Source organism: Fringilla coelebs (genome assembly GCF_963513975.1).
Source record: "Fringilla coelebs genome assembly, chromosome: 12".
In the NCBI taxonomy this organism is placed as follows: domain Eukaryota; kingdom Metazoa; phylum Chordata; class Aves; order Passeriformes; family Fringillidae; genus Fringilla; species Fringilla coelebs.
In genome coordinates, this window is record NC_140038.1 from 14486346 (window position 1) to 14505189 (window position 18844).

At 54.1% G+C, this 18844-nt stretch overlaps 3 protein-coding genes across 4 annotated transcripts; 2 read left to right on the top strand and 1 right to left on the bottom strand.

Annotated features, from left to right (window-relative positions):
* The first annotated feature begins 528 nt into the window (after positions 1-528).
* Positions 529-5716, top strand: PEX11A (peroxisomal biogenesis factor 11 alpha). The gene is made up of 3 exons (XM_084213903.1): positions 529-604; positions 1122-1237; positions 2708-5716. The coding sequence occupies exons 1-3, from the start codon at positions 549-551 to the stop codon at positions 3271-3273; spliced, it is 738 nt and encodes a 245-aa protein (XP_084070029.1). The 5' UTR covers positions 529-548; the 3' UTR covers positions 3274-5716.
* A 3208-nt stretch (positions 5717-8924) lies between these two features.
* PLIN1 (perilipin 1) lies at positions 8925-15227 on the top strand. Of its 2 annotated transcripts, XM_084213471.1 has the most exons (9): positions 8925-8979; positions 9587-9645; positions 10290-10488; positions 10618-10700; positions 11371-11623; positions 11808-12187; positions 12697-12843; positions 13513-13746; positions 14235-15227. In XM_084213471.1, the coding sequence occupies exons 2-9, from the start codon at positions 9601-9603 to the stop codon at positions 14616-14618; spliced, it is 1725 nt and encodes a 574-aa protein (XP_084069597.1). In that variant the 5' UTR covers positions 8925-8979; positions 9587-9600; the 3' UTR covers positions 14619-15227. The 2 variants fall into 2 exon arrangements, with proteins under 2 accessions (XP_084069597.1, XP_084069596.1); XM_084213470.1 differs by lacking the exon at positions 8925-8979 and having other exon boundaries at positions 9526-9645.
* A 1296-nt stretch (positions 15228-16523) lies between these two features.
* LOC311158382 (ras-related and estrogen-regulated growth inhibitor-like protein) lies at positions 16524-18450 on the bottom strand (the record flags this gene model as incomplete). Its single annotated transcript, XM_084213751.1, has 4 exons — positions 16524-16949; positions 17498-17574; positions 17840-17893; positions 18312-18450. 4 exons carry the CDS (start codon positions 18448-18450, stop codon positions 16524-16526), a joined length of 696 nt encoding a protein of 231 aa, XP_084069877.1.
* Positions 18451-18844: the final 394 nt, after the last annotated feature.

The window sequence follows — 18844 nt, forward strand, 5'->3', positions numbered from 1 at the left end:
GTAAGAATTATGGCAAAGCATTCAAAAATATCCACAAATATTAACTTGTTCTTCGTTAATTACCCAGGACTTATTCGGCCTGGGTAAAATCCCAGCGATTAACTTTGAGAGCAGGTGCTCTCACTGGGAGTTTTATATACTTCATTTCCAAGACACCGGGTGCTTTCGAGCTTCACCTCCGCGGCGGGGCCATGCGCACACGGGCGCACCCCACCGCCGTCACCCCTCACAGCGGCCTGACCTCGGAGCGGGGCCGGGGACCGTGGGGCCGTTCTGGGGGCCGAGGGGCCGTGGGGCAGTGCCGAGCTCCTTCTGTTTCCCGGGAGGATCCGCCGCGGGTCAGCCGGCGGCTCCGGGGCGGGGGAAGCCTTTAGGGGTGACACCGCCGCTGCTCCGTTGTTGACGGTTGCCGTGGTAACGGCCCCGTGGTGCCGCAGCCCGGCCGGGAACGCGGCGCGCAGCGGAGCGTTCCGCGGCGGGGCGGGGCCCGGGCGCGGCGGGGCGGAGCGGCCGCGGCCCCCGCGCGGCTCCCGCCGTGCCGCCGAGCCATGGAGGGCTTCGTGAACTTCACCAACCGCTCCCAGGGCCGCGACCAGCTCTTCCGGTGAGTGTGGGGGCAGGCGTCCTCCCCGGCACCCCCGGCACGGAGCCAGGGCCCGTCAGCGGCCCCGCGGCCGTGCCCGTCCCGCCGTGCCCGTCCCGCAGCCCGCCCGGCCCCGCCGCGGGCCCCGGGCACCTCCCGCCCTGCCCCGAGGATGGTGCCGGGCCCTCCTCCGCCGTGCCCAGCGACAGGACGAGGAGCAGTGGCCGTAAAGTAAAGCACAAGTTTTTATTTTCCTCCTCCTCAGCGTGAGGAGGAACTCCTGTCGGTTGCGGGCGGCGGGGCGCTGAGCGGCTGCCCAGGGAGGTGCTGGAGTCTCCCTGTCTGGGAACTCCCGAACCCACCTGGACACGTTCCGTGTCACCCGCTCCAGGGAACCCTGCCTTGACACTGGGGTTGTACTGCGAGGTCTCCTTCCCTGACAGTTCTGAGTCTGTGGAATAAACCTGTCCTGCTGCTGCCATCCTGTGACTGTCCGTGTCTCACCTGTGTCCCCCTCTCCTCGTTTTTTTCCTTCCAGAGCCACTCAATTCACATGCATGTTGCTTAGCTATTTAATAGAGAATAAAGCCGATAAAAAGAAGCTGGTAATGAAACTCAAGCAGTTGGAATCTAGCATGAGCTCTGGCCGGAAAAGTAAGTACCTGGTGTCTAGAGGGATAAGAACTTCTTCGCTTGCTCCTTCCAGTACAACAGCCACTGCCATGTGTTTCTGTAGTTAACCTACCTTGAGCCACAAAACCTCTTTTAGTACATTTACAAAACTGTCAATAGACCTTATCCCTGCCGTGGCTTGCCAGGCTAGGTAGGGCTAAATAGACTTTTTTTATTTCCTCAGCCTCCTCTTCAGTTAGACAATTGGAATTACTGCTGGAAGGATGAGAGGAATAAGTTAACAGTCAGCTATTGCTGTAGAGGCCAAATTGTCACCTCTGTTCAAGGACAGAGCAGGGTTATGAGGCAAGGCTGGCTCACTGTGTCTTTCCAGCTGGTGGGTTGAAACAGCCCAGCGCTGAAAGATCATCATCCCACAAAATCACTTCTGAAGGACCATCCTTCAATATGGCTTTTGTATCCTACTTAACACATTAATCTCTTTAGCAGTTCTACCCTACTAAAGGACATACCCTTCCATGCTTACAGCCTGACCATTTGCATCACTCCCTTCTGTGTCACGGTGGCAAGCACGATGATTACACTGTTACTATGTGTGTATCACTTGTTTTCAGCTTGATCTTGCACCCACTTGTCAATTGCTCAATCCTGGAACAACTGCAACACATCAGACAAATATTCTAGTCTATCATATTGCCATGGATTTGTTTATTATTCCATTAGCTTCAGAGTTATGGTCATTTCCAGTGGGGAGGCCAGTTGGTTTATCAGCATAACCATAATTCTCATGCTTCTGCTAAATAAATCACTAAAAGACACCAGGCCTGAATTCAGGGCTCTTGACAGCACCCACCAGGCTTGGGTGCTGTCAGCATCTGTCACTGTGACAAGGCAGCAGGGTGTAAAAAGTATTTTCAGTAATATTGTATTAACATTCAGGGGCCAAAACCCAAACGGTGCAGCAGGTGGAATCACGTTTGCCATATGTTGGGGTTTGAAATGGAAAACAGTGTTCCACACAATTTGCAGGGAGCTACATGTGCCTGTGGCAGATTCAGGGCTGAGGAGGGACTTTGGTCCCTGTGCTCAGCACGTGAATCACCAGCTTTCACAGGCACAGAGGCAACCTGTATCTCATGGCTGCAATAGGATCAATGCAGTAACATCTTCTGTCCACAAAGTGAGGTGAAATGTACAGCTGAAAGTAGAGGCTCTGTTTGTGTTCTTTATTTGCTGGCACTGACTCCTGCAGAGCTGAGGGTGATATTGGTCCAGAGGGCCCCCAGGTGCAAGAACAGAGTGGCAAGAGAGGCTGTTGACCAAATGTATGTGTATGTCCTGGGGCTGGTGATGTTTACATGAAACTGAAATGTTGACACCCCTTTCCTCACTAAATTCTAGCAAATGCTCGAGCATACAAATGCCCAAAGCCCTCCAAAAGTACACGCAGACCGTGGCAGGCCGAGCTAACCTGTGTGGGCTTTCTTGCAGTGTTCAGGCTGGGCAATATGGTGCACGCCTTGGTGGCAGCCAGGAGAGCTGCAGAGCTGCCCGAGGTGGTTCCTCGCCTGTGCCTCACGGCCTCCCACCTGAGCCGGGCCCTGTACTTCGTGTGCGACGCCGTGCTGTGGCTCCGCAGCGTCGGGCTCCAGCCGCACGTCGACAAACCCAAGTGGCACACCTGGGCTACCAAGTGCTACTACTGCTCCCTGCTGATGAACCTGGCCAGGGACTGCTATGAGATCTCCTGGAGGCTGGAACAAGCTGCGCTGGAGGAAAAGACAAAGGAGAATTCCGTCTGGCAGAAACACGGCGAGGAGCTAAACGGTGAGAAGAGCGATGGTTTGCACAGTTTTCTCTGCCAGCTCTTTCAGATACTGAAAAGGAATCCTCCTTTGCTGCTGGACTTGGTGAAGAACCTCTGTGATCTCTCGGGCCCTTTGGATACGCTGGGAATCTACAAGACCAACCCAGGAGTGATTGGTTTCTGTGGCATCCTTTCCTCCCTGGTGGGGATCCTCACATTAGCAAGCCCACATCTGAAGCTGAAACAGTGACATAAAAGGAGCTTCATAGTGTAAGGCAGTAGCTTTGATCCTCTGACAGATTTTTATCTTCATATAGCACTTTCGAATGAACATGTCTTAAAATAATCTCAAGATTAATTTTGTCCTCTGAAGAAGTGAATTCTGCCACTTTTCCTTCCCTGTGCCTTTGCAGATGAGTTTAGTGCCATGACACACTCGCTGATGGGGTGGAGAGAAGAAAAGGCCGAGTAATATCTCACAAACTGAAAGAGGACTTGGAACTTGGCTGCTAGATCAGAAAATATTCCTTTATTTTAATACAGGGTTGTGTAATAACTGCATAGGCAACTGTAATAGGTACATGATTCATGACTACACTAATCATGTTTACACTGGAACGTTTCAATTCACTAATCCAAGGTCCCTGCAGTCAGATTGTCTAGAGTGGGCTGAGGCGGGTTAGGAGCTACAGCCTGCAGTCAGGGATATGTGTTCTGATGGGTTTGGGTTGATGGATGCTGTGTCCTGCAGGCACTGAGCACACTGTGGTGGTGCCTGGAAATGGTCTCTGTGGTGTGTGCACTGGTGCTGCTGGAGCTGCAGTCTAGTGTGTGCCAACTTTTCTCCCAAGAATCTGCACTTTCTTTGTTTCCCTTGATACTGTGAGCCAGGGACTGTTGGCCAGTGACTCTGACTGCTCCAGCAGGCCACAGCTGAGGGCTTTGGTGCAGGACAGCATGTTAACTCCCAAACCCCTGTAATTGCAAGCACAATTATTTTTTATTAATGATATTGTGATAAGGAGCTTGTTTTTCTCTTTAAATTTACATGAAAATTTCCAGTGTAATGAGGAGTTTGGAACATGCAGTTAAGGAGAGAAGCCTGGCTCAGAGCTCGTTGAGTCACAAAAACTGCAAGGACATGTTTCTAGTTGTGTAAGCTCCAGGAGGGAAGAGAATGGAGTTTGTCATGATAACATCAGAATCCCATGTGTAAGAAAGCTTTTTACAGGATTTAGGCATTCATGGTTTAGACTTTCCTCTGGTGCTCCCTCTCCTCCCTGCTCATGACCACATGATTGCTTGTGTGTTCCCTCGCTGGCTGAATGGGTTCAACCATTTGGAAATGCCTCATTTTGTTGCCCTGCAACTGTGTTATTGTTCATCACTGACCTTACTGGCAGTGATAGCTGGCAGTGTAACTGGGTTAAAAGAGAAATGCTGTGTCCAGCTCTCTAGCATGGCATGCAGTTTTTGCTGCTCCTGACTTTGCAGAGTACCAGTCTGACACCCTCTTAGACAAATTGCACATTATACAGGAGATAAATGTAACATTTTTCTTCATCAGAGTTAGGCCTGTGTGTTCTGCTGCTTCCTGGTGTAAGAAGTCCTTGTTTAATCTATCAAGGATATGTGAACAGACTAACCTGGACCAAAGTTCTCTCTTATTATTTCTGATGCTATCTAAAACCAGAAAATTAAAAGGTGTGGGTCTCCTTCATTAAAAGGCAAAGGATATGGAATTAAGTAAGCAGGTAAGGCAGTGCTCTAGTTTACCTGAAGTTGTGGTTGGGCTTGGAATTACTTCCAGTTTGAATATGAAGTGATAGTCTGCCAGTGAAGTGTTTGAAAAGAAGAAGGTTGCTGGACAGGATAATTGTGTTTGAAGACCAGATGTGGCCTTCAGGAGCTCTTCTTTTCAATATGAAAATGAGTAGCACTAGAAGTAGAAGCATACTGGCAGTTCAGGCCAAAATGGAGCAAGGTGTGTGGGATATATATTATAGGCTATATTCTAGGCTTCCTCTCCTTTATAACAATGGAATTTTTTTGTTTCTTTCTCCATTTGTCTTTCATCTCCTGGCAATGTGGAAGCCATCCCTACCTTAGTCAGAGTTGATCATTACCCCTGGAAGAAAGGAAGAGGAGTCTTGATCATCTGACAGTAGAGGTTTGACCGGGCTTTTGTCTACAGAATTCCATCTTATTGCTAAAAATGTGTTTTCAGTCCCACTCAGGGAGCTCTCAGATGCAAAATACTTCACAAAATACTTTCACTGGTTTGCCAGCTGCTTTCTCTTGCTCTCTTACACTTTTCAGGGAAAGCCATTGATCCAGCCCAATCTCCCTCCCTGTGCCTTGCAGGCAAACACTGTGCAAAGCCCTGAGCCAGGCTTTGATGTTTCTCCCATAGGGCCAGGTGTGGATTAGCTTGTACAGCCTTATTGAGGGAATTGGGGGTGGGTTTTCAGCCTGTCTCAGCCCTGCCTGTCCCATTCCCCATGATGTAGGCTGGAACACACAAGAGTGCCTCTGTTTACTGGATGTTTAGCACTAATATTTGCCTTCTGCTCCCCAGCTGGAGGCTGGTGATTTAAGGTACCTTAACATAATGTGACTGAAGCTATAGGATTGTGATCATATGGAGAAAATCCTTTTAGTGCCTTTTTTTGTATCTGTTTCTAATACAGCAGTTGGAGTAATAACAAGATGTTTGAACAGAAGCAATAAACTGTGATGAGTGTGACACTGTGTCTGTGTATCACTTGGAAGGTGGTGTAAAGAGATGCTGAAGGAGGGTGAATTCCTCCCATCTCTGAATTTTATGAAGGGTGACACTCTTAAAGAGACATTGCCTGTGAGTGGGTTCTAGAGCTTTCCTTTTGCACTACCCAATTGGCAGCTAGATTCATCCAGCTAATTCAGAATCAGAATTTCAGCTGCAAAAACATTGGGAAATGTGTGAGTATCAGGTGAAACTGCATCCTTAGAGTGCCCTGAAACAAGGAGGTGTTTTGGGAATTGCCTGGTGGCCAGTGTAGGCACAGCTGGGTGAAAGGGACAGGGGCACCTGCATTTCAGTATCTTATAAACAGCTTTTCATTTGGATGGGCATGGTTTAAATGCCAGTTCAGGGGCGGAACAAAAGGTGACATCTCAAGCAGAGGTGGCAAGGGATGGAGCCAGGATAAACATTAAACTGAGCTCACTGTTAGCTCCTACCCCCTGCAGTGAGAGTCTTGCAAACTTGGAAGCTCCCAAATGTCAGCTCCTGGGCAATGTATAAAGCATGGCATTCGGGAGTGCTTTAGCAAGAGTTTTCTTCTGGATTAGTGGCGTCATATACACTCTGTAAGGGAAACAGTAGGAGAGTGGTCATCTTCTCTTCTGCTTACAGACAAGGCCTTTCTAACACTAGCAGTGTGCTTGGCATGACAATTCAAGGAATATGTGAGCCATTGGGGATTCCCAGGTGAGCATCAAGAGCAGGCAAAGGTTAAAAACCATCATCTCCAGGGAGATACCAAATAAACCAGTTCTGTAGAGGAAGTGTCGCTAGGGGAGAATATGAGTAGTCTTCCAAATGTCTAAAAGGTTTTTTGCCAAGAGCAAGGCAATAAATCGGTCTCTAAATCCAGGAGATAATACTTTTATATTGCCACAAAGAATTAAACCACACCTTTTTTTGAACTGAAAATAAAGTAAAAATCTAAATAGCTTGCCTAGGAGGGCATCCTTAAAAAGAAACTGGGCAGACATCTGTCAGCAGTGGTTATGGGATTGCTGAACCTGCATGGAAATGAAGCAGATATTTCTCCAGCTCCTTCCCAGACCAAAATATAAAGGTGCCTTGCAGGGCTTTGGGCATCTGGCTCATCCCCTCACCGTGGTACATTACTGAGTACAGAACTGACTGCAAAGACAGGGGTGTGAATCTGCTTCCCTGCACCCTGTGGATCTGGAGCTCTAAACATTGCCTGCAGGAGCACAGGGAGTGTTCCTGGTGCTGGAGTGGTGGGCAGGGAGGCCGTGGTACCTTTGCCCTGCAGAGCTGGGGCTGGCACAGCCTTTGCCCCAGAGGAAGGGGATGAGCACAGGCATTAGTAGGGCAAAGGCTGCGTTGGCTCCTCACTCCAGCCAAGGCAGGGAGGAGGTTGCTGTGCCCTCTGCACTTTCAGCCGTGCCAGCAGGGCTGGAAAAATTCTCAGTGCCAAGAGAGCAAACTTTCAAGCAGGCTGGTGCCCTTTGTCCCTCTGTCTCAAGGGCAGTGGCTGACCCCAGCACAGTTGGAAGGAGCCCAGCACATTCATGTGCCTCTGTACCCAGCCAGCAGGGCAGGCACAGCCCCGGGCTGGGAGCAAACTCTGGGTTCTTTGGGAAGCAAAGGGGGCATTTTCTCTCTGTCTGTGGCTTTCCCATGGCCCAGGGAAGCCTCGCACCCCCACACAGGAGCAGGGCAGCCACACGCAGGGAGCCATGGAGCCGTGTCGGGTGCTCACCTCCATGTGCTGAGTGCCGTGCTGGGCAGCTGTGGGCATTGTGAGCCACATGCCAAGGGACACACAGCAGCCCTGGACCTCTCATCTGCACTCATCTCCCTGATTATTGCCTTGTCCTCGGGTATTTGTCTCTTTCCACCACGCTGTCCTCGTCTCATCGGTGTGGCTCATCTGCCATCAGTAACCAAAACTCGGCATAGTCCCATACAGGTGGTGGGGTCTTCTTTTCAGTCAGTGCCACAAATGGACTTGTTGGCCATGGTGTGAGTCCCCAGTGTGCCTCCTGTGCACTGAGGCCATGGAAGAGCAGCATTTTAGTGCTGGCTGGTCAAGGAGGGCAGTTGTTCCTCTACAAAGCATTTCTGAATCCATATTTGGGGAACCATGTCTTGTTTTAGCTCCAACATCACAGGAGACATCCTGAATAGTCTGTCAGAAGATGACTGAGGGGGCATTCAGGGGCATGGAACACAGGCTGCACCAGCACCAAATGGGGCACAAACTCTGCTCAGAGGTGCACAAAGCAAAGATAGGGGATTTCAGGTACAACAAAGAAAATTCCAGCTGGAAATTAGGAAAAAATAGTTTAACCAATGATATGGAACCATTAATAGCACAGAAACTGGGCCCCAGAGAGAGGGGAATCCTCTCACTGGAAGTTTTTAAGACTGGGCAAGACCAAGAGCAGCCTGATCTGGCTTTAGGGGTAGGCCTGCTTTGAGCAAGAGTTGAATGAAGTGATCTTCAGAGATCACTTCCAAACTGATCTTTTTCTCCACTTACCCCAAATGCCTAAAGCTTTCCTAATGTAGTGTCTGCCCTGACCCTCAGCTAAAGCCTCCTCACCAAAAGCCTCATGAATCATCTCAGAAATTGCAGACCTGCCCAAACCATATTGCTTCAAGCAGAATACGTCCCCTACATCTGCCTTCTGCTCCCTGTGCTCAGTAAACTCTCCTGAGGAGAAAACATGGTCTATGTTAGGTTTCCCAGCAGGATCGTGCCCTGGTCCATCGTGAGGCACAGCAGGGCTTACAGAAATACAGGAAGGTTTTAATCTCTTAGGAAACCCTGACTCTTCACCTTCTCCCTGCCTGCTCATGATCTGCTGCTTTCGAGGTGCTGAGGTCCCAGGGCAGCTGCTTCTCATCTCCTGTGGAAGGAGCGGTGTTAAACCCTGGAACGTTTCAGACGTGCTGCGGCTTCTGGACTCTGCAGGGAAGGCGACAAAGGGGATTTTCTGCCGTCATCTGTTCCCAATTACGGTGGTTTCAGGGAGCTCCTTGGCCCGTTTCCACCACAATCCCTCAGCTCCCGAGCCCACGCAAGCGGGAGGTGGGGCCTCGTGGTGGTGGTAGTGGCCAGAGCACGGTGCATCACCCTCACAGGACCCGGGTGAAGGGACAGTGCACACACCACTCTCTGCTCCTGCTCTGCTGGGGACAGGCTGGCCCTCGGTGAGTAGTCTGTGCCCACTGGGTGCTCCAGAACAGCTTCAGTGGGACCAGGGAGTGAGAGCAGGGATCACCCATTCTCTCTAGATTTTTAGAATTTCATCTGCTGCTAAGAAAAAGGGGTCTGTGCTGGGGTTGGAGCTGTGTTTTCACAAGGATGAGTGTTGGCATTATGAGCAGCAGATATGTGAGAGGGGGATGCTGACCTCAGCTGAACATCTCACCATATCCCTACCCACCGCTCTCCTATCTGATCTTGTCCTCCCTTCCTGTCCCTACTCTCATGCACATCTGTTAGCATCCTGGTTGCTCTGAGTTTGCTTTGCCAGCATACTTTATCCTGCCCTTACCATAACTTCTCTGAACTACATGCCTCTCAACTAATTTTTTTGGTTGTTAAGGCACACGAGCAGGGCAGGGCTGCATGGAGGCTTTGGTTTTACAGTTTAACTGGTAAAAAGTCAAGTGTTGGGCAATGCCACGTTCATTGCACTCATGGGAGCTGTGTGTCAGCCCAGCTGCTGTGCTTGGGGGGTGCAGGAGTGAGGGGGGAGCCCAAGCCCAGCCCTGCTTTCAGGCAGAGTCTGCGGTTCCCAACTTTGCTTTGCAGGTGGGTGCGCTACAATGACGGTGAAGAAGACTCAGGCTCCGCAGGATGGAAGTGCCAAGGTGGGTACAGGGAAAGGGACAGAGAAAAGGGCAGAGATGTGCCAAGGGCACCAGGTAGTGTGTGTTGACTGTGCTGGATGAATACCAGCCACACCTCATGCTGTCTCACATGTCCCATGTTCTTTTTATATGGATCTTTACCTGCAGTAAAGATCCATATAAAAAGGGATATATAAAAAGATCCATATACATCAAAGGGAAAGGACAAACCTTCTTTGCTTGCTTGAAATTAAGTAGTTCAGATTCAAAAAAGTTAACCTTGAGAGTAAGCACTAAGTGATAGCTGCCAACTGTGCCTGTGCTTCATCTGTGCCCCATTTAGTCCCCAGATCTCCAGCGTGGAGGTTTCCGCAGGGTGGAAAGCCAGAGGGAGCATCTAAAGGGTTTGGCTTGGGACATTGGAGGAGGGCAGACCGATCGCCTCAGACACTGCCTGCAGTGTCCCTGCTCCCTCAGTGGCAGCAGCCAGCCTGCTTGTCCTTACTCAGCACACCTGGCAGACCCTCAGTGGGGCTGGAGAAATAGCCTCCTCCTCTTGCCATGCACGCCGAGGTCCTCTGCTCACTGCAACCCACGGAGAGCCAGCGGTGTGTGGGCAACAGGGCAGGGCTGCTGGCTCACCCATGTCCACCCACCATGTGCAGGAGAACGTGCTGCAGAGGGTGCTGCAGCTGCCCGTGGTGAGCTCGACGTGCCAGACGCTGCAGCGCAAGTACAGCAGCACCAAGGAGTCGCACCCGCTGATGGCCTCGGTGTGCGAGGTGTACGAGCGGGGCGTGCAGGGCGCCGGCGCCCTGGCCATGTGGGGCATGGAGCCCGTGGTGCGCCGGCTGGAGCCGCAGTGTGAGTCTGACTGCCGGGGGGGACGTGGCAGGGGGCCCAGCAGAGCTGCCCCTGGTGGGACAGCGCTGGCACGAGCACGTGCCTGGCACGGCCCGGGGGATTTTCTTACCGTGCTTTTGCCCAAGGCAGTCGCTGTGGCTAACAACCTGGCTTGCCGGGGCTTGGACCACCTGGAGGAGAAGATCCCTGCTCTGCAGTACCCTGTTGACAAGGTAAGTCACAGGCAGGACTGTCACTCTGGCACTGAGAATGACAGAGGAAAGGGTGGGAGGCAGTACTGTAGAAAGAGCAAAGAAGGCTTTATTCAAGAGAACCATGTGGTTTTTAGAGTGATACATTCTATTTGATTGGCTAGTTAACAAAAACATACATACATCCTCATACACCATCCTTGAGAAGAACAGAAAGAAAAAGTAGAAAAACACCACCTGCAGATTGTTTATGCTCAACAAGTTATCACATCCTTGCAACTCCCTGAAACTTCTTCCAAGCCGCTGTGAGAAACACTTGCCGCTTCTCTCCCTCTGTCCCATGGCATCCACACAGGACAATCTGGGACCCCCCAGCCCCACTGAAAAGCCCAGAGTGCATCTCCTCTAGTGTTGTTTCTGGGTGGTGACAGGCTGCTGGCTGGGCAACAAGGCAGTATCTCCAAGTGAGGGCTCCTCCAAGGGCCTCTGCAGCCCAAATGATGGTTGGGGCTCCCAAATACAAGTCAGCAATGTCCTGTGTCCCATCCCAGCTGAGGTTGGAGAGAGCTCTTATGCTCCTTTTGGAGCTGTTTACTGGCATGGACATGGCTGGGGTCCCTGCAGTCCCTCTGGCTGTCCTGTGCCAACCCAAGCACACCAGAGGGTCTGTTCTCCATCTCTCTGCCCACAGCTCGCATCTGAACTGAAGGACACCATCTCCTGCCCCATCCAAAGTGCCAAAAGCACCATTGGCAGCTCCATGGATAAGATCATCGAGCTGGCGGCGGAGGGCTATGAGGCCACCAAGAGCACAGTGGAAACGACAGCCAAGTACACAAGGAAGAACTCAGTGACCCAGATGGCAGCTGCAGGGGTCGACACTGCCCTGGGAGGGCTGGAGAAGCTGATGGAATACTTGTTGCCAGAGGAGGATGAAGAAGCAGGTAGTCCTGATGCCCAAATCCCCTCTGAGGGAGTCTGGTGACAACTGGCTGGGTGGCTCCTCAGTTGTGGGGTGCATGGGGCAGGAGGCAACACCTGGATTTTGGCCTAAGGCTGCCAAGGAGGGTTGTCCCACCAGAATGTAACCTTCCCACCACTATTCTGCCTGTACTTTTCTACCTTTAGAGAAGAAGCCCAAAAAGAAACGTCTGTCAACACCAAAGGTGTCCCAGCAGCAACCCAGCAGCACCACCACGCCCAGCACTCCCTGTGCTCCCAGGGCTCCCAGCGCTCCCAGTGCTCCCAGGGCAGCCAGTGCTCCCAGGCCATACAGTGCATACAGCACACCCAGCACTCCCAGTGCTGCCAGCACTCCCAGCACTCCCAGCGCTCCCAGAGCTCCCAGTGCTCCCAGTGCTCCCAGTGCTCCCAGTGCTCCCAGCACCCTGGGCCGGATTGGCGCTTTGGTCAGCACCGTGTCCCACCGCGCTTACCAGCAAACCACCCAAAGCCTCCAGCGTGCCAAAACCAAAGGGCAGGAGCTGGCCTCCTGGATCCCCATCGTGGTGAGTGCCAGGACCCCCCTGCTGGGTTCCTGCTCCCCCATATCCTCTTTTGAGCTGATTCTGCTTTCAGACAGGACGTTTCAGGCTCCTTGGAGCAAATCTGAGCAGAGTTCGCTTCCCCTGCTCAGCAGGACAAGCTGGGGCTGGCGGTTCCTGCGTGATGTTCACACATAACCATGTACCACATTAGTGGGACAAGTTATTTTTAGCAGGTTCCCAGCATGTAATTGTTGATTTATGGCCTTGCCATAACATCCTTCCTAAAGCAAAAAGCCCCTGCAGAGACCCAGTGGGGATGGGGAGAAGGAGGTACTTTTCCTACCCTGTGCTGTAGTGGGAACAACTTCCCTGTCCTGTGCCAAAATCCCAGAGCTCCCATCTGCCCTCAGGATTTCTCCCCAGATGCACAAATGAAGTCCCTGTGTACCCCTGTGAAATCCTCAGGCTAAACAGGACAGAGTGGGACCAGCCAGCTCCCTCTGAGTGGTGCCTTTTTGCTCCCCTGGCAGGGAAGCCTGGTGAAGCCGAGTGCCCCTGCAGCCCCCCAGGCCTGCAGAGACAGGCAGGGCAGCGCGGGCTGGCTGACCCGGCGCCACAGCAAGGCACCCGAGCAGAAGCAGGAGAAGGCAGGGAAGAAAGACACCAACCACACCAAGGTATGGAGAAAAGCAGAGCAGTGAGCTAGGAAACATCCTCCAGCCCATGGACCATGAAAGCATAGAAGTTGTTCCCCCATACCTTTGGGGATCAGGACCCTACCCCTGCTCAATCCTGAAATGCAGCTTGGAGGATGCAAGAAGGGGGTGGCAGTGAGGCAGTCCCAGGACTCCCCTTCCTTTTCCCCAAAGTTGGGAGCTGTGGGCAGCCTCTGTGCCAGGCAAAATCACCCTATTCAAAACTCCTTTGGAGCTGTGGGATGCCAGCATCGAACTCCCTACTGAACCTCTGAACACCCCTGAACAATCCCCAGCCATGGTCCCAGCAGGGAGGGGTGGTCTGAGCCGGTGGGGCTGGGAACAGTCTCCTGCATCGGCTCCGCTGGGACCTGGGGACGGGAAGCAGCAGGTTGGGGTCAGTGCCCTTTGCCTCTGCCTGCAGCGGAAGCACAGCCTCGAGCAGAGGGTCCCCCGGGGCCCGGAGTGGGGGGAGCTGGCAGGGACAGGCAGAGACCCTGCTGCAAAGAGCTGCGGTGGCTTTTGCAGAGCAGCCAGCTGAAATCAAATCTCTCAGGCTTAGAGCTGCAAAGGGGATGGGGAAACGAGGGCCACCCCTGTCCTCCCTGGAGGTGGGGCGGCTCCAGGAGCTGAGCTGGTTTCTCTGGGCAGGCGGGACAGGACCCTGGGCTCGTGGGCAGCGTGGCTCACAACCTGCAAACCGCCTGCGCCTCGGGCATCTCCAGCGTGAAGAAGGTGCCAGCAGTGGCCTGGGATGCGGCAGAGGGCTTGATCCTCTTCACCCCCCGCAGGCTGTCCAGGGCCATGGAGACTGTGGATGCTCTCGGGGGCACCCTCGTCAGTGCCCCTAAGCATCTGCTGGGCACCCTGTACAGCTACGTGCCGGTGAGTTTGCTCCCTGTCCATCTCCTGCAAAGCCCATTTTGCTCAGTCTCCTGCCACGAGCACCCCACAGCTGCAGGCAATGTCAAGGGGACCAGACTGGGGAGATGCCATGAAGATGCCTCAGTCCCACCCTCCTCTTGAGCATCCCTGAAGCCACAAGAGTGAGTCCCCCAACAGAACAAATGGGTCAGACAGTGGTGATGTCTTCACACAGTTCATGGCCAAGCCAAGGTTCCCACATTCCCGGGAAGGTGAAAGTTCAGGCTGAGACCCTGAACTCAAACTCTCCTTTACCTCAGCCTGTTGTTCCCCTGTGAGCATCTCTCCACTACATCTGCTCTAGGACTACAAGTCACCCACTCCTCTCCACTCTGGGGGCAAACTGGCTTCTCCTGAGGTTCTCCCAGTTTAAGTGGGGGCTGTGTAGCACAGGTGGAGCAGGGCTGGCAGGTGGCTCCACCTGGCTGGGTGCTCACCCCATCTCTCAGCTCCGCAGGCAGTCGGTGAAGGAAGAAGAAGCAACCAGGGCCAGCAAAACCAACACGGAGAAGAAAGAGAAGAAGGAGGAGGAGGAGGAGGAGACCAAGCCTGCTGCCCCCTCCACCGAGGAGAAATCCCAGCTGAGGAATGACTGGCGGCTGTACCGCGGCCATCACCCCCTGTCCTTCCTGGGGCTCGAGGACCCCCTGTTCCTGCGGCACAGTTACTACCGCAGCCCTGCCTTGGAGCCCGAGTACCCGTTCCCGCGGAAATCCGCCTTCTCCCCCTACAACAGGCGCGTGAGCGAGGGCTCCTACCGCTTCAGCCCCGAGTCCGTGTACAGCCGGGCCTACTACGGCAACCTCTACAGTCCTGTCTACAAGAAGGACTGAGCCAGGGGCGGGACAAGCACATCCCAGCCCCTCTCAAATCCCCTCAGCACGCTTTGCCGGGGCCCCTGCCAGCTTCCCACACACACCCCTGTTCCAGGACAGGAGCTCGAAGTGGTAGACAGGCCATAGGATAGCTTATTCTGGAGTGCATCAAGGCCAGGGTGGGGGAATAAAGGCAACCAAAAGCTCTGCTGCCAGAAGGAGAAGGTAGGGGAAGGTGGGACTAGGAAGGTGAAGGAGATGTGAAAAGAGCAGTGAGACCAGAAGAAGGGATCACCCAGGGCTGGCACTGGGCTACCCTCCTCAGCAGACAGGGTGAACTTAGATGGGCTACACATTGAGAGAGAGAGGGGAGGATGGAAAAGCTGTCAAATATCACCATAGCAAGCCTACGTCTCCATCCTTCCTCCCTCCATCCCCCCTTGCAGGGCACATCCCTAGGCACAGATTGCTCCTCCATGGAGGGGCGGAAGATACCCACCAACCAGCAGGATTCATGAGTGGGAAAACCCTGGGCACTTCTCTCCCAGCTGGTGGTGGGATGGATGTTGGGGTCAGGAAAAAGAACAGGTGGAGCTCCTGGAGCCCCTCTCCCACAGGATCACCTGGCTTCCCACAACACCTTGTTGCATCTGCTGCAATAATAAACCTGCAATAATAAACCACCTGCCACTCACCCCATCTGCTCGGCTTCTTTCTGGCAGTGAGACACCAAACCAAGGGAACACAGTGGGGTGAGCCCCCCAACTCAGGGCCAAGGGAGTGGGTGCAGGAAACATCCTGTTACATTCCCTGTGGGTAGCTGCCCACAGAGTGGGTGCTCGTGCCCAGCACGGTACGTGTCTCTTCCCATGCCCCAAGTACAAATTCACAGCTCCAAGGAGCCGGGGCTTCCTGCCAAAGACAATTTATTGCATTTCCAGAAGAACACAGCAGAGAAATCAGTGTCCCTACAGCACGCACAAACCCTCTTCCAATACACTGCTTTCCCAGGGCACAAAGAGAAGGGTTTGGGAGAGGCAGGGAAAAGCCTCCCAGTAGCAGAGGGGTCAGCGAGGAGCCCAGCGACCCCTTTCCCCAGCTCCTTTCCTCCCCGGGGACAGGCAGCCCCACAGAAGGAGTGGCTTGGGAAGGCTCCTGGTGCAATTCCCATCCTGGGAACGAGCCCCGCTCCTGGCTTTTCCCAGGCACAGCCTGTACAGCGCCCGCCCGCACAAGGGAAACAAACGGCTGTGATGGCTGAAAGGCTGTGGGGGAGAGGGCCGTGAGCACGGCTGTTCAAAAGCACGGCGGGGGGATGGATGGGAGGCACCAGCCCTCACCACATCCCCCGGGATCGCCGGTGCCCTGGGCTCTGGGACACTCTCACACGGCGACACACACGTGGGAACTAGCAGCGCCTCACCAGTGGAGAAAGCCCCACCTCTCCAGCTCACGGGTGCTCCAGGGTTACTGAAGAGGATCCTGATGAGGGTTAAACAGGAATAAGGATCCCAGAGTAGGAGTGGAGAGACAGGGAGTCGTGTGCTGTACAGAGGAGTATATTCTCCCTAATTGCTGACAGCCTGGGCAGCTCCTGCTGCAGGAGCTAGGGATGCTGCTGCCTGGAGTTTGGCAAAATCCCCCCGTGGTTTCCAGTGTTGGAGGATGGAAGGAGAAAGCAGGAGGCACCTAAAGAGCTGGTACAGCAAAGAGATGAGGCTGTCCCGTAGCAGAGCCAAGAGTAACCCACTACAGTCCTCAGCAGCACTGGCTGTGCATGGCAGGACACCAGACCCTGGCCCTGGGAGGACAGCGAGGAACCCGTCATACTTATGGAAAGACACACACCATGTCCATGGGCACCCAGCGAGGAGGCTTGGCCCAGCTGGGCAGCACAGAGAGCAGCAGCACCCGTGCAGGGGCTCACAGGGAGTCAGTTCGCTTACGGGCAAACACAGCCGACATGGTCTTGACGATGCCCCGGATCCCTGTGCCCTTCTTCAGGGCCAGCTTGGTGTCCGGGATGAGCTTGGCCAGTCCGTGGAAGACCATGAGGGCCCCGTGATAAGCCTCAGCTGCAGAGACCTCATAGAAACCGCAGTCTAAAGAGAGGGCCAGGAGCCGCCCCTCCTCGCTGGACACCACCCGCTGGTGGTGCAGGTCCCGTTTGTTGCCCACAATGACAATGGGCACCTTCTCCTGGCTCTGCCCCTCCTTGGCAGCCTTGATGAACTGGATTTTGAGGGGCAGGATGTTGAAGCTGGCACGGTCACAGATGCTATAGACCAGGACAAAGCTGTCTGCCCACTGGATTCGCTTCTCCTCTGAGGAGCCATCCTCTGCCTGCTCCTGGGGAAAAAGAAAAGGAAGGGTTGTTTTATTAGGCTCCCTCTCTCCAGGCCTGCCTGAGAGAAGAGGGCAATCCTGAGCCTGTCAGGACAGAGAACAGCAAAAGGGCAGAGAGAAAGAGGGGTACTGAGGAGGGCAGAGCAGCACCTGGCAGAGCTAACCGATGGGGGGATGATTCAGCTTTCAGCATCATAGCCTAATCCTAACCCTCACCCAGCTGCCAAGCACTGCAGGCTGTAGGTGATAACAGTGTGGGGACTTCAGAGCAGCACCTCTACTTCTTTAACACAGTTCTGTATTAGCATCAGGGCTTCAGCTCCAGTGTTCTCAGCCAGAGGGCCATGGGCTATGGTAACTATTGCTACCCTGTCAGCAGCACTGCTGTCCTGTGCTTGGCAGGTGAGAAGGGTTCAGTCACTTATGAACCCTCTGATTTGAAAGCCTTGCTCAACTGGACTCCCAGCCTGTGGTTCCCCATAGGAAACTTCCTGTAAAATGATTTTTTGCCCCTGAGGTAGAAGGGGGTGATAGGAGTGGAACCCTCTCACCTGGGAACTGGGGACATCCCAGATGTGTAAGAGAATCTCTCGGCCATCCACAGTCAGGTTGTGGCTGTAGATGAATTCTGTGCCCCCAAAAAGAAAAAAAAAATCGTCATCTTCATGGTGCCACCAGCTGCCACCCCGGACCCTTTGCACCCCAGAGAAGCAGCTCTGGAGCAAAGAGATGGGTCACTGAACAAACACAACCCAGGAGCCCCTGGGAGCAGGCAAATGCTCTGGGGAAAGGCAGGAGAGGATGGGCTGCAATGAAATCCCACAGGCAGAAGCAGGGTTGTCTCTGGCCCCCAGTCCCCACTGGGAACTGGCCTGGCCTGGCCTGGCACTCACCCATGTCTCCGTACTCTCCAATAAAGCGCCGGGTCAGGAAACGCACGGTCAGAGCTGCAGGCGGAAGGACAGGAATCATCAGAATAACCCAAAACCTGGAGGATTCTCCTTTCTAAATCCAGAGCAGAGTCAGGCACCATGCCCTTGTAAACTCCTACAAGCAGCAACGACCTCTGAGTTTCTCCAGCCATCAGCAGGTCAGTGAGTGCAGCAGAGGCACAGCACGAACCAAAGCATCTGCACGATCCGGAGCATCGGCAAACTGCAGCTCAGTGGAAAATACCTTCCCCTGTCATTCCAGCTGGCTACAAGGGTGTGCTCAGCTTCCCCACCTTGAATCACAGCTGCACCCCAGGGCTCAGCCCCATCTCACCAATTCACTCCATGGGCTGCTCCCTGCCACTGGTCCTCCGAACACTGCTGCAGTTTTCAGCCTGGGAATCCCCTGCTACAGTTCACGGTCAGTTCTCACCTGATTTCCCTACGTTGTCCGCTCCCATCACAAGGACGTTTGCTTCCATCTTCAGGGCAGCGGGGCCAGGCACCTCCATGAGGGCAGGGTGGTCGGGGGTGAAGCTGGTGCTCCGGCGCAGCGGGAGCCGGAGCCCCATGCCGAGCGTGGCCGAGCCCCTCGGACGGTCCCAGCCGTGTGTACAACTCGGCTCGGCACAGCCGACAGCCCAGCGCTTCCCACGGCACCCAGGGGACCCACGAGGCCCATACCCCTCCCCGCAGCCGCAGGGGCGGTGCACAGGGAACTGCAGGCAGCCGGATGAAAAACTTTGTCATCGCTCAGATTGTCCTGAACATACGTCAGTGGCTGAGCCGGCCCTGCCAGCCCCCAGCACGGCGGGCGGCCGGGAAGCACCAGCTGTCGGCACCAGCTGCTCCGCAAACCGCATCCCAGGAGGGGCCCACGCCCCCACCCCAAAGCACTCTGTGCCTCGGCAGGGCCACGCAGCCCCTCGTCCCTTCCCCACGGCCATCGTGGGAATGTCACCCGGG

Bases quoted from the DNA above. Each gene is read 5' to 3' on its own strand.
- PEX11A (XM_084213903.1), top strand. From the start codon at position 549: ATGGAGGGCTTCGTGAACTTCACCAACCGCTCCCAGGGCCGCGACCAG. The intron at 605-1,121 runs GTGAGTGTGGGG...TTTTCCTTCCAG, and splicing joins GGCCGCGACCAGCTCTTCCG to AGCCACTCAATTCACATGCA. The intron at 1,238-2,707 runs GTAAGTACCTGG...GCTTTCTTGCAG, and splicing joins CATGAGCTCTGGCCGGAAAA to TGTTCAGGCTGGGCAATATG.
- PLIN1 (XM_084213471.1), top strand. From the start codon at position 9,601: ATGACGGTGAAGAAGACTCAGGCTCCGCAGGATGGAAGTGCCAAG. The intron at 10,701-11,370 runs GTAAGTCACAGG...CTCTGCCCACAG, and splicing joins TGCAGTACCCTGTTGACAAG to CTCGCATCTGAACTGAAGGA. The intron at 12,188-12,696 runs GTGAGTGCCAGG...CTCCCCTGGCAG, and splicing joins CCTCCTGGATCCCCATCGTG to GGAAGCCTGGTGAAGCCGAG.